Consider the following 13,633-nt stretch of genomic DNA (forward strand, 5'->3'; position numbering starts at 1 on the left):
TAGCTGAGTCAGTTTATGCACTCACCTACTGCAACACATTACAAAGCAGCGTGCAGGGTGGTGAGGTATCTCAAGCAAAATCCTGGCCGTGGTATTTTCTTTGACATAAATTCTGAATTACAACTTCTTGGCTACTCTATTGCAGACTGGGCAGGTTATTTGGACACACGACGCTCCATTTCTGGCCAGTGCTTCTTTCTAGGAAAATCCTTGATATCCTGGAGGGCGAAGAAACAACCCACTGTGTCAAAGTCCTCGTCTGAGGCAGAATATCGAGCCTTATCATCCGCTGCGTGTGAAATATAGTGGTTGTTGTATTTGCTTAAGGAACTAAATATGTTGTGCACCAAGATTCCCGCATTGTATTGTGATAATCAAAGTGCAATTCACATAGCGTCAAACCCGGTTTTTCATGAGAGAACGAAACACTTAGACATAGACTGTCATCTTGTGCGTGAGAAAGTGCAGAAAGGAATTCTCAAACTTCTCCCCATCTCATCTTCTGAACAGCTTGCAGACTTCCTCACAAAGGCTCTTCCTCCACCAAAGTTCCATTACTCCTTCTCCAAACTTAACATGATAAACATTTATCATGCTGCAGTTTGAGGAAGGATATCAAATTATTATTCGGATACTGTGGGTCCAATATAATTAGTATTTTCTGTTTGTATTGTTTTATTATTTTTCTTTTCATATGAAGCACGTGGTATGCCACTCTTCACATTTTTCTCATGCCCCTATTTTTCGTTTTGATACTTTCTCAGTGATGGAGTTATATATACTGCAACTGTACTCTCTCTTTATCATCAATGAATGGAGAATAATTCTTCGATCCTATTTCATATTCATTTACTCAATAGTAATAATAGGATAAATGCTCAATACTTTCTATATTAACTAGTAATAAACCCGTGCGTTCGCACGGGTTCTGGTACGGGACGCGCATTTGTTTCAGATTATATTTTAATAGAAAAATATCTGGTACCCGTGAAAAAATAATAATTGAATGTATAAAAAAATATATGGTACTTGTGAAAAAATAATAATTGAATGTATAGAAAAATACCGGGTACCCGTGAAAAAATAATAATTGAACATATAGAAAAATGTCTGATTATTTAAAAAAAATAAAAATTTGAGGCATAATGACAAAAAAGAAAGTTTAAGCTTTAATTAAAAATTATTTTCTCTGCGTATTTGTAAGTTTGTCTCACTTTCAATGGTCAAACATTTCACTCATGTTTCCTTAAATTTCAACACATTTATTAAATTTAGAACCACCATAAATCTCATTTTTCCTATGTGATTCTCTATTCTATTTCACTCATACAAATTTAAGATTAAGGTATAATACAAACATATAAACATTAAAAAAAAGTAGCAATTAAACGAATAAAGTACTTGGTTTCATCATGGAAATTACAATCCTACCAAATAATATCATAATTCAAAATACAATTTTAATTGCTATGCAGGTCCAGATACATTGGAGAATCTACTTATTAAGAATGTCTTAGAAATTAACATGACTGGAATTCCTGTTAATTTACAAATTTATAAATGATGTTTTGTTGGCATCACATGCCTTAATACACACCTATAAAAAAATTAATACTAAATAAATTGTCTATGTGCATTAAAGAAACTCAGGTTTGCTGTTTCTTTGGTATATAACTTCATTTCCCTTACTTTCACACAACATGGATACATAAATAGTTTTATGGTACTCAAGCTGAAACACTTTTTAGAACTCTTCAATTAAGGACTTATGAGTAATATGAATAAGACTGTCATCATCCAAACCATGCAAATTAGATGTTCCATGATCATTACATGATGACTGAGCTTCTCTTAGCAACCCTTTGAAACTCCCAACTTGACGGCCACGTATTCCACAAGGGACGATCCATTTAAAGGGACTCAAATTCGTCGTTACGTTAAGTGCTAAGCCATGATATGTTATCCATTGAGCCACCCTTATACATATAGCTGCCACTTTCTCATTTCCTGAAATACAAAGATATAATGAAGAATAAGTAAAAACAGATTATGGACAGTTAAAATTTCAGCATTTCTAGAAACATAAAAAAGTCAAACACAAATTGAATAATCTCTAACAATCTCTACAGGTTGCAGTATACTAAATTGTCAATTATGATCAAGATTCCAAAATTATGATAAATTGTTGCAGTATACTAATCTCTAACACCTTATGACATGCTCATCGGCTACTTTCAACTTATTTCCATAAACTCGTTAGAATACCTAAATTGTTGAAAATTAGTAATTTAGTAATTCAGTTTGTAGAGTCTTACTTACCAACCCAAACACGCGTTAAACCTTCCACACGAGAAGCATGAATCGAAAAAGTTAAAGACAGAACACTAATAACAACCTCTTCAAGTTTTCTGAGATACCAATAAAGATCCATCTTGTGTTTCCTAAGGTTGATAATTGGATACATCACTACCTGCAACCCCAAAACACATTTAAAATTCAATACAAAATTCCAAAACCCAAACCTAGTATTGTTAGTGATCCCCGACCCATTATCAGCAGCAGGTTGTCTATGAGACATACCCGGCCCTCCAAAACTAAACCCACCGTATTTAGCAGCAGGGGCCATTCCTCCAGATCTGCATCGAATCATGAAGAGGGGAAAAGAGACATGGTTGTAAACAATTTAACAAAAAAATAATGTTATTCTATCATAAAGAGTATTTTATGACCAACAACCTTTTTGTAGTACAGAGTATTTAAATGCAGCAATAAGTGGATGTGAAGCATAGAGATTTCACACAAACAGATATATTGTCACAAAGCCACATATATTGTAAGCATAACTTTGTTGTATGGAAAACATATATATTGTAAGGAAACACACTTATCTTTGGGTGGAGGCATCGTCCTCACAATTCATTTCCGACGTAATCGAGATAGTAAGCATGATCACGAGGGCTCAGCCTCAATGTATCCCTAACGTATCAACCATACAGAAAATATCATATATGTCATAAAGTCATTTAGGCTGTAATTTTCAATGGCGGTGACGATATCGTGACTCTTATCTGGGCTTGATTTAGACGGCTACTGAACAATCCATAAAGGCCTGTCATATAAATTACTGTAGACACGTGAAAACCGATATTATGAGTTCTAATAGATAGACAAAAGACCATTCCCGCATATGAAAATACTCATGAGAAAAACATAAGCTATTGTTCTAATAGATACGCATTTGCTTCAAGAAAAAACATAAGCTATTGAAAATACTGATGAGAAGTATCAAGAAAAAACATAAGCCTTGTTCAAATCGAAACTGTGGGATGCTTGAACCTGCACACAGGAAGAGAAAAATGCATATAAAATTCATAGTTTGTCAACATATACTTCAAATCTATTCAAAATAGCATCATAATGCATAAGAAGTATTAAAAATATGACCAAAACAGCATGAGACAGCATCAGAATAACACGGGCAAACACCAAAACAGCATGAGACAACATCCAACAGCAACAAACAACAGCATACGACATTCAACGGAACAGCAACAGACGACATTCAATGGCTTCTAACAGCAACAAATAAACAGCAAAACAGCAGCAGATCAACATCCAACAACAACAAATAAATACCAATATAGCAGTAGATAGCATCCAACAGCAACAAACAAATACCAAAATTGTAAAATAGCAATAGTAACATATTAGTAACAACTTAAATAGACCAACAAAGCTATAACAAATATTTTAAATCAGAAAAAGAAACGGTTGAATGGTTCAAACCGATTGGGGGAGAAGCTGAAACTTGAAAGAGATGAATACTCTATGAGCGGAAGGTTGCAATTTTGATCTGAATTGTCAGCAGAGCTAAAGCAAAAGCAACAAAAAGTTAATGAAGAACCACTTTTCACTAAATAGTTATGCTAAATAGTGTATCTAAAGTAAGATATTGTATGGAAGAACAACGACGATTAGTTTAAATTCCGATATGAGATCGCACAATAAATATTTATTACCATTATTTTTCGTGAACAACATACTCATACATTCTCCCTTTTCTTTTTTCCACAGTAAAACGAAATTTTAATTAACCAATTCTAACATTATATTATGGCGTTGACATAAGTATACCAAAATATAAATCGTAATAGAACCTTAACTTGTCATAAGAGAGCTGAGAAGCCATAGTCATCACTTAATACAACTTTTACTCTTTACTACCTTATAGAATATAAAATATTAGTTGTTTTGTTTTACTTTAATTTTTTTAATCATTATCAACTCATATGTACCTGTTAGTGTGAATATTCTCCACACATTCCCAACATTGATGCTACCATAAAGTTCTCTTTAATGCTTAATGTTTTTGTCATATCAGGTCTTGATATCACCCTGTACCAAATTGGCAGCTCCAAATTACTAACTCCATCCGCAAGACAGCAAGCAAATACATGTATTTATTCAAAATGAAGTCTACCTCCAAGCAAAAACTGTATATCAAACTGAAATAGACAACTTTAAGGAGGGGAAATTAGGAAGCAACTTCATATACTCGAGTAATTTACATGCCTAAGACGATGCAACAATTGAGATCGGCGTTCAAACATATATGATTCATCATCCAGCTGTTGGAAATGTTGTAGAAATTAAACTATAAGTGCATAACTGAAAAATAATTAAGGATTAGTGTTTAGGTAATTTCGGTGCTCGACTTCTTGCAATGGTTAAGAAATTCAAAAATATGATGAAATCAGTTGGATTATTTTATTTATAATCACTGGTTAGAAATATGATCTTATCCATACCTTCATTTTTTGCTGAAGAGACTGTACATAGTTTCTGATTTCAGCTAACATCAATGCCTTGCCAGTGACCTATAGACAGAAATAACTGTGATATATCAAAAGAAAACAATACTCGAAATCATCCTATGAATATATAAGGTAGTTAGATCTTCCGGTCTCAATTTTAAAACGCACCTTACGAATTACGAACAACATTCTGAAAACGCTCAACTATAAGCGACACCAATCCAACGTACCGATTAGCTTAAGACTAACAATGCACCTTAGAAGTTATAGGTTCAAACCAAACTTTCATGAATGTTGACAGCGGGCAGGTTTGGTTTAATGAAGACACTTCTCTTGAATGTTCAGTATCGTTCACTTTGCCGCCAACAGGAGAACGACCCCGGCACTATGAGCATCATATTTCTAACAGAATCGTGTGACATCCAATAATGTTCATACGGGTAGAGGTATCGTCGTGAGTTTTAGGATCGCCAAGTAGATGGAACAATACCTTTACACCAACAAAGAAATATTGAACCTGAAAAGTGAAAGCCACTAAACATCATTAAAACAAACCAACACAATGATTTGAAGGATTTTTGAAACTGTCAGCAAGTTTATTTCATGAAGCCAATACAAATATTAACTTATATTAATAACTTCAAAGCATTAAATTCTTCATTTCATAATCCTTGATTTCATTAAAGTATATATCTCGGCAAAATTAAACAGAAATATTACCGATCTCTACTTACCAATTTAATTTACGGTGGAACCTCGAGATCGTACGGTGGACAGGTTCCTGCAACTGACGCTGTAAACCTGCACCCACGAATGATTCAAATACACCTAAGAAAACAAATATGTAAAGATAAGTGATAGGTTCTCAAGTAGCTCGTAGATTACCGGTTCGAAACAAACATCACAAAATTACATCAAATCAAATGGTAAACAATTTTATTCCAATAACGGTCGGATTAGATTCAAATTAACAATTCATTGTTAATTTACAATCAATATGTAACCACTTTAACATTATACGAAACAGAAGAACCATACGGGGTGGAAAAGCATCACTCAATAAACTAACTATAAAACTCTATCGAAATCGAATCTTCGATGACTAATTGTAATTGAACAATATTATTGATGACCAACATTCAAACCAATTTAACATGAAATATGAAAGTATGGTAAAATCAATACCTAGGAACATGCTTCATTTTAGGCGCACCTGCTTCATTTTTCAAGTTGTTGAACTTTGAACCACTAACCTGTGAAGCTGCAAGTTTTATGCTCTGAGACAGAATAACTGAAGTCAAAGTCATTTTTACTATATTGATGGTAATAAAGGACTTCTATACCAGTTACAGCCATACTAACAACAATGATAGTTGATAAACCACCTCCACGAGTAGCTACCTGCAGAATTTTCTTTCAGTTAATATAGAAATAGTGATCAGTTAATATAGAAATAGTGATTAAAAACTGGTTATAAATATAACGTGTAGTAAAGACTGGCTATAGATCATAGTTCCAAAATAATTTATAGTTAAAAGCGTAGCTAAAGTCTCATTGCTGTCAAATGATCAAATGACAGTGTTCACAAAGTTTGAAAATTGTTAAACCCGTTACCTGAAACCTAGTCAATTCAGCCAAACTTCTCAAACTCTGAACAACTGATGATGAAGTAACCGAATAAGAAGTATATAAAGAACATGAAGTAACCGAATAAGAAGTATATAGAGAACATGAAGCTCGCGAGAGTAAAAATCAGCAACACATTAATTACAAGCAATGACATGTAAATTCAGTAGAAACTTACTTGGAAACAACAATTAACTGGCAGTGAGCAGCTGCTGCCTCAACTAAGTCAGCCGAGAGTTCTTGAAAACCTACGGTGAGAAAAACCATTAGCAAATAACAATAATATCGGACATGTCGCACAAATTATATTGATAAAACAACACATGCCTATACTAATAGAAAGTATAAAAAGTTGCAAAACAGGACTGGTCAATATAGCTTGTGATTCAAACAATATATGATATATTGAATCATTTACCGTATTCAGGATTAGTGAACTTGCTGAGATTTTGAGCAACAACAACATTCATCCTAGAATCCCTATCTTGAAATGCTTCAATCACTACATTAGGCTTCAACAATCCTCAGCTGAAAGGAATAAAAAATCAGTATAAATTCACAAATCAAAGGACACAGGTGTGCTTACTGATATTAAAAGAAACCAATTTTTACTAAGATATCAAAAGATTGCAATTTTATTATACCTCTTGTAACATCAGATTTCTATAAAATACTTTAGTGATTTATGATTAAGATTATATTTTTTTCTAGAATTTGGCATAAAAAAATAGAAAGCTCATCTAACTCTCCAAAATTCTGCAGAGAAAAAAAATCAAAAATCAAAAGCTTCATATCAGATTCAATCTTTTTAAAATGACAAAAAGTAAGAACTTCATCACAAAACAAACCCTTTAAACTCAGCAAGTTCTTCTCATTTTGCTTCCCTAAACACACCACCAAAAACAAAAACAACAACAATAACAGCAAATAAACAAACATTCCGTTTTTATAAAAATGAATCACAAATAAACAATTTTTCAGTATTCAGTATCACCATAGCCTATTGTTCTGATGAATGCTTTGATTGTTCTTTCACATAAGTTACGGAATCGAAATCGGAACTCACCATGGTAGAATACAAAAAGGGATACCAGTGATTTCTCCAAAGTCCTGATTTTGTGTTTCTTCTTTTAGGCTAAATAAGATTTTTGAAACCCTAATTTTGTGCATCGTTACATAATCAGAAATCAGAGTTTCATCTCAACGATAGAGAAAGAGAATAACAAATAGAGGGAAGAGAGATAAGAGGAAGAATGTTTATGGAGAAGATTGAGGAAGAGGAAGATGGAGAAGATTGAGGAAGAACAACCCCACCTTCTGTAGAGAGAAAGAGAAAAAGAGAAAAAGTGAGAGAAAGAGAAACGTGAAAGAGAAAAAATGAGAGAGAAACGTGATTCAATGAGGTAGAATAGGTAGATTGGGAAGCTTTGCAATTAAGTTGTCCACGTGGAACAATATTGAAGCAGGGGGGCAAATCGGTATTTTCCAGAGCAATTAACTTTCTTATATTGTAGATGTCCAAATCAAGTAGTGAATATTAGTAACACGTCTTGATAACCTCATTGGTAAAAAATGTGAGAAGGATAAAAAAAATTAGATATATCAATGAGATTAATGTTTAATCCAAAAAAAATGAAAGATGCATTTTTTAAATCTATATGGACTGAACCATACAAGTTTTGATCTTGGAAAATATTTTTAATATCTCAATCATTAACTAAAATGAAACATATAATATTGTACACATGATATATATATATATATATATATATATATATATATATATATATATATATATATATATATATATATATATATATATATATATATATATGGATAGGATCAAATGACACCAAGGTGTCAAAGTTTAATTTGACACCAAAATCTCAACCGTTAAAAGAATTGATCTAACGGTGATACTAAATGAAATAAAATAATAATAAAAAAATACATAGCATATTTTTCTCCTAAAAAATAGGCTATTTAGTATCACCGTTAGATCAATTCTTTTAACGGTTGAGATTTGGTGTCAAATTAAACTTTGACACCTTGGTGTCATTTGATCCTATCTCATATATATATATATATATATATATATATATATATATATATATATATATATATATATATATATATATATATATATATATATATATATATATATATATATATATATATATATATATATATATATATATATGCGAATGAATCTCAAGATGCAGGAGAAACAAAAAAAAAAGATTCACTCATAATCTCCACCATTTTTAAAATCCAATGGTTCAGATTCATTTTCACATTTTCATATAAATATGTCATTTTCATATGATATGCCCTATATATATATATATATATATATATATATATATATATATATATATATATATATATATATATATATATATATATATATATATATATATATATATATATATATATATATATATATATGAATCTCTTAACATATTTGTTAAAATAAATTTTATGTTTTTTACTTTATTTAGATTACTGTCAAATTCAGTAATTATGAATTTGTATATATAATACGAGTAGAAATTCTTTAAAAGAGTGTCTAAAAATGAAATAAAATAAACAACTTAAAAAATATTAATTAATCCCTTAATTTTAATAAAGATCTTTTACTATAACAAGTTTTTTTCTTAATATACTGAATAACATGATTTATAAGGATTTGGTGGCGAGTTTTCTCAATTAATCATTTTCAAACAACAAAAAAGTTATAAAGCATGACCTTTTTTTTTTCAACTGTTAGGATGTATATTAAATAATTATGACAAATAATTTTTATTTTTAAATTTTTTTATTTAATTTTGTGAAAAAATTATACAGAAATCAGCCGCATAGCGCATGTTTTAACCTGCGTATCCTATTTATTAAGAAGTGAAATTCTAGTTATTAAATTAAAAAAACCCATAAGAAGAATTTATAAGGATTTTTCTGTAATTCTTTTCCCATAAGAAGAATTTTCCTGCGGATGCAAATTTGCAGAAACATTATAAAGAAAGATTTTGTTCATTCCTAATTTACTCCAAAAAAACATTTGAATAATATTTTTTATCATTTCGAGCAGATTTTCATGTGGATACTGTCCGCGGGAAAGACGCTGGATAAACTTCCAGCTCAGATTTTCAGTGATCCTTGCTGGGAAAAAATATAAAATATCTCATATTGAAATAAATATTATAAAATATATCCAACTTTTAGAACATTTTAGAAAAATTACTTAAAATATCACAGATCATATAATAATTTAACAATAAAGTAATAATTTAAAAATTGATTATTGTCTCTTAATTAAATTCTGTTTTAGAAAAATGTCCCTTTTTTCTTTTTAACATTTGTTTGTTTGCTAAAATATGACTCTTAGCCTTGTCATTAGAGATTAGCTCAAGTTTAACAAATGTATGTGGTGTGCTGGAAAAAATGGCAAGTGGATGCCCATCCTCATTTATTTTTATATACTTATAGAATTATCTTTATTTTTATGAACATGCGTATAATTACTTTTTTTTATATTAAATAAAAAATAATATAATAATAGATAGATATTTAGTTACAAAGTTAAATGAATTACAACTATGTATAGTTACTTTTTTTTGGTTTTAAAGAAAGAATAGTATAATAACAGATAGATATTAAGTTAAATTAAATGAATTACAACTATGTATAATTACTTTTTTGGTATTAAAGAAAGAATAGTATAATAATAGATAGATATTAAGTTAAATTAAACTGAATTGCAACGATGAATCAATCAAGAGGATTCTAGTGTATGCATGAATATTCATCATTATTATATATCTATATAAACTCCCTCCCTCTTCATAGTCACCATAAAGAAATAATAACAAAAATAATATCTTTATGGGCGATTCAACTCCTCTTCTTAGCCAAACCAATAACACTAGTTGTGATTCAGAAACACCACCACCAAATAATCACCTTCCTTCTCTTGGTTCCACAATAGAAAAGTGTATTGGTGAAATCAATTGGTGTCAATTCCTCCAAGCTATTCTAATTTCCGTTTCTTGGATTTTCGATGCTCAACAAACATTCATCACTGTTTTCACCGACGCATTACCCTCGTGGCACTGTGTTGGTGAGCACCAAATCTCAAATAATGGATCTAGTTTATTAGATCCAACACGTGAGATTTGGAACGATTGTTACTCGGCCACGTCATTTAACGATGTGTGCAAGCTTCCCAGAGGCTCGTGGGCCTGGGATGGATCGGCACAAGTGTCCATCATATCGGATTGGGCATTAGAGTGTGAGAGCTCATTCATCACGGGCTTTCCGGCTTCAATGTTCTTCATGGGCTGCTTAGTTGGTGGGCTTTTCTTGTCAACACTTGCTGACTCATCATCACTTGGTCGCAAGAACATGCTCTTCTTCTCATGTCTCTTTATGTCTTTTTCCTCTCTACTCACCACATTATCTCCCAACATTTGGATCTATTCATCTCTCAAATTCATAACCGGATTCTTCCGCGCCACAATCGGAACTTCCTCGCTTGTTCTAGCTTCTGAGCTCGTCGGAAAACAATGGCGAGGTAAGATTGGTGTCATTGGTTTCTTTTGTTTTACAATAGGCTTCTTGTCCCTTCCAGCTATTGCTTATGCAAACCAAACCACTTCATGGAGGAACATTTACTTGTGGACTTCAGTTCCAACCATTTTGTATTGCATTTTGGTGAAATTTTTTGTTCAAGAATCACCTAGGTGGCTTCTAGTGAGAGGCAAAAAAGAAGAAGCAATAACTTCACTAAAATACATCACCTCAATCACTCAAAGTAACTTACATTTAGCCATAGACAATATGACTCCACAAGAAGAAGAAAGTAATTTAAATATGGATTTGTTTCATGCCCTCAAAATGTTGTGTCAAAGGAAATGGTCATCAAGGAGGTTGTTGTTGATTATGATAATAGGTTTTGGTCTTGGAGTTGTCTATTATGGTATGCCACTAGGCCTAGGAAACTTGTCCTTCAATCTTTACTTGAGTGTCACTTTTAATGCCTTGAGTGAGCTACCATCTTCATTGGTCACATTTTTATTCATAGACAAGTTTAGAAGGAGAATTGCATTGCCTATGTTTTGTATGTTAAGTGCTGTTTGTAGTGTGATGTCAACTATAGAAGGGGAACTATGGAGCAAGATGGAAATTGGGTTTGAGTTGGTATCATTCTTTAGTGCTTGCACTTCCTTTAGTATTTATGTCATTTACACAACTGAATTGTTCCCAACTTGTGTGAGAAATTCAGCTTTGTCAATGGCTAGGCTTGCTGTGGTGTTTGGGGGAGCTTTAAGCCCATTATTGGTGGCTGCTGGTAGAGGGAATAAGTTTCTTTGTTATGGAGTTTTTGGGTTATCTATAGGTATTGGTGGAATGTTTGGAGTGTTCTTGCCCGAGACAAAAGGGAGAGCACTTTGTGATACAATGGATGAGGAAGAGAACAAAGGCAAAAATTCTTGTGGTATATTGCTTTGAACAAAGAGGCAAATTCATAAAGTATGAAAGTTTTGGTTTTTGAATGCTTAAAGTTATGTAAGTTAATATTCATGAATTTTTCAAGGAAGCATTGTGTGACAATAATGAATATATAATTTGTATTAGTAATCATTATTAGACCGGCAATTTGAGCACTAACAAGTAACAAATTATACATCCAATCCAATGCATCTGCTAATAACTTATTTGATTCAATTTAATTCAATGAGCTATCAAACAATTGTTTTAAACAACGAGCTTGTATTTATTTAATTCAATTTAACAGTATGACCTCTCAGTATATATTTTCTAATTCCCCATATATATATATATATATATATATATATATATATATATATATATATATATATATATATATATATATATATATATATATATATATATATATATATATATATATATATATATATATATATATATATATATATATATATACACACGGTGAAAACTGATATCTTTTGTCAGATTTTAATAAACTTTTAAGATTCAAAACTTCTATATAGAAAATAGCGTACTCAATCATTTTCTAATATATATATATATATATATATATATATATATATATATATATATATATATATATATATATATATATATATATATATATATATATATATATATATATATATATACACACGGTGAAAACTGATATCTTTTGTCAGATTTTAATAAACTTTTAAGATTCAAAACTTGTATATAGAAAATAGCGTACTCAATCATTTTCTAATACACTTATACTTATTATTTCAAAATTTCATAAAAGGAGATTTTTACCAAAATTAAATTTATTATTCAATAAGGATATTATCATAAAATATACTTCCATTATATTTTTATCTTTATTTAAAATAAAAATTATCTAAATTAAGATAAGACTTTTGAAAAATATTATTAGGAATTTAAAATACTCATAAATATAAAGTATTTACTCACCTTCCTAATTTTAAAATTATTTTTATATAAAATTGTGTCATATAGTTTAAAAAATTAAATTATATGTGTTGTTATTTTGTTCCTGCCTAATACAATCACACACTACCTAATAACTCACGTGCTACCATTAATATATGTGTTTTGCGAGTATCATTATTTGTGTTTTCCATAGTTGTGTAATTCTAAATTCTGTAACATACTTGGCTCTGGTAATGCTTAATCACCAAGAATTGTCACATTGTTTACGGTGATTTTCGGTAAACAACCGCTAGTCCTCCAAATTATAAATATACTTTGGTTACTCGCATGATCGACTAGATTGATCCTAGGACATAGTCAAAGAGTTGTCTTTCAAGATAATTTGGTTCATATTCTCTTGGTCTTTCGTTTCGCTTCGAAAACTTGGTTGTGGTATGAACATATAAATAACTTGCGAAATAAACTAACAAAGTACACAACTAAAAGTAAATTTGTTACAAACGTAAATGAAACTTTGACGAAGATGTAAAAGAATGTAAGTTTCAAGAATATAAAATGCAAGAATGTAACGACTTGACGAAAGAAGTAAAGATACTTGAATCAAAAGAAAGACTAGGCAAAAAAGTAAAGAAAATTAAAAGACATTTCGATTCTGTAAATAGAAATACAAACATATTTAAATTGTTGGTGTCATACGTACATTTCTCAGCGAACTCTTTCTCTTAACACTTGATACTTGAGTGATTTGTACA

The 13,633-nt window shown here is 30.8% G+C and overlaps 2 protein-coding genes across 3 annotated transcripts; one reads left to right on the forward strand and one right to left on the reverse strand.

Moving 5' to 3' along the window:
* Positions 1 to 1,711: 1,711 nt before the first annotated feature.
* LOC131616919 (octanoyltransferase LIP2p, chloroplastic-like) lies at positions 1,712 to 6,986 on the reverse strand. Of its 2 annotated transcripts, XR_009288324.1 has the most exons (10): positions 6,859 to 6,986; positions 6,619 to 6,688; positions 6,158 to 6,215; positions 6,000 to 6,067; positions 5,549 to 5,615; positions 4,983 to 5,331; positions 4,809 to 4,877; positions 4,296 to 4,668; positions 2,320 to 3,870; positions 1,712 to 2,007 (listed from the first exon to the last, which is right to left on the reverse strand). XR_009288324.1 is itself a non-coding variant. In XM_058888359.1 (2 exons), the coding sequence occupies exons 1-2, from the start codon at positions 2,429 to 2,431 to the stop codon at positions 1,745 to 1,747; spliced, it is 375 nt and encodes a 124-aa protein (XP_058744342.1). In that variant the 5' UTR covers positions 2,432 to 2,461; the 3' UTR covers positions 1,712 to 1,744. The 2 variants fall into 2 exon arrangements, 1 of the variants encoding a protein (XP_058744342.1); XM_058888359.1 differs by lacking the exons at positions 4,296 to 4,668; positions 4,809 to 4,877; positions 4,983 to 5,331; ... (3 more) ...; positions 6,619 to 6,688; positions 6,859 to 6,986 and having other exon boundaries at positions 2,320 to 2,461.
* A 3,304-nt stretch (positions 6,987 to 10,290) lies between these two features.
* LOC131616920 (organic cation/carnitine transporter 3-like) lies at positions 10,291 to 12,109 on the forward strand. The gene has a single exon (XM_058888360.1). It carries the CDS (start codon positions 10,323 to 10,325, stop codon positions 11,946 to 11,948), a length of 1,626 nt encoding a protein of 541 aa, XP_058744343.1. The 5' UTR covers positions 10,291 to 10,322; the 3' UTR covers positions 11,949 to 12,109.
* Positions 12,110 to 13,633: the final 1,524 nt, after the last annotated feature.

The sequence above is a fragment of the Vicia villosa genome, linkage group LG7 (genome assembly GCF_029867415.1).
Source record: "Vicia villosa cultivar HV-30 ecotype Madison, WI linkage group LG7, Vvil1.0, whole genome shotgun sequence".
Taxonomy (NCBI): domain Eukaryota; kingdom Viridiplantae; phylum Streptophyta; class Magnoliopsida; order Fabales; family Fabaceae; genus Vicia; species Vicia villosa.

Excerpts from the sequence above, each read along its gene's own strand:
- LOC131616920 (XM_058888360.1), top strand. The coding sequence starts at position 10,323 with ATGGGCGATTCAACTCCTCTTCTTAGCCAAACCAATAACACTAGTTGT.
- LOC131616919 (XM_058888359.1), bottom strand. The coding sequence starts at position 2,431 with ATGGATCTTTATTGGTATCTCAGAAAACTTGAAGAGGTTGTTATTAGT. Across the intron at positions 2,008-2,319 it reads TTTAACGCGTGTTTGGGTTG|GAAATGAGAAAGTGGCAGCT; the intron begins GTAAGTAAGACT and ends TTTGTATTTCAG.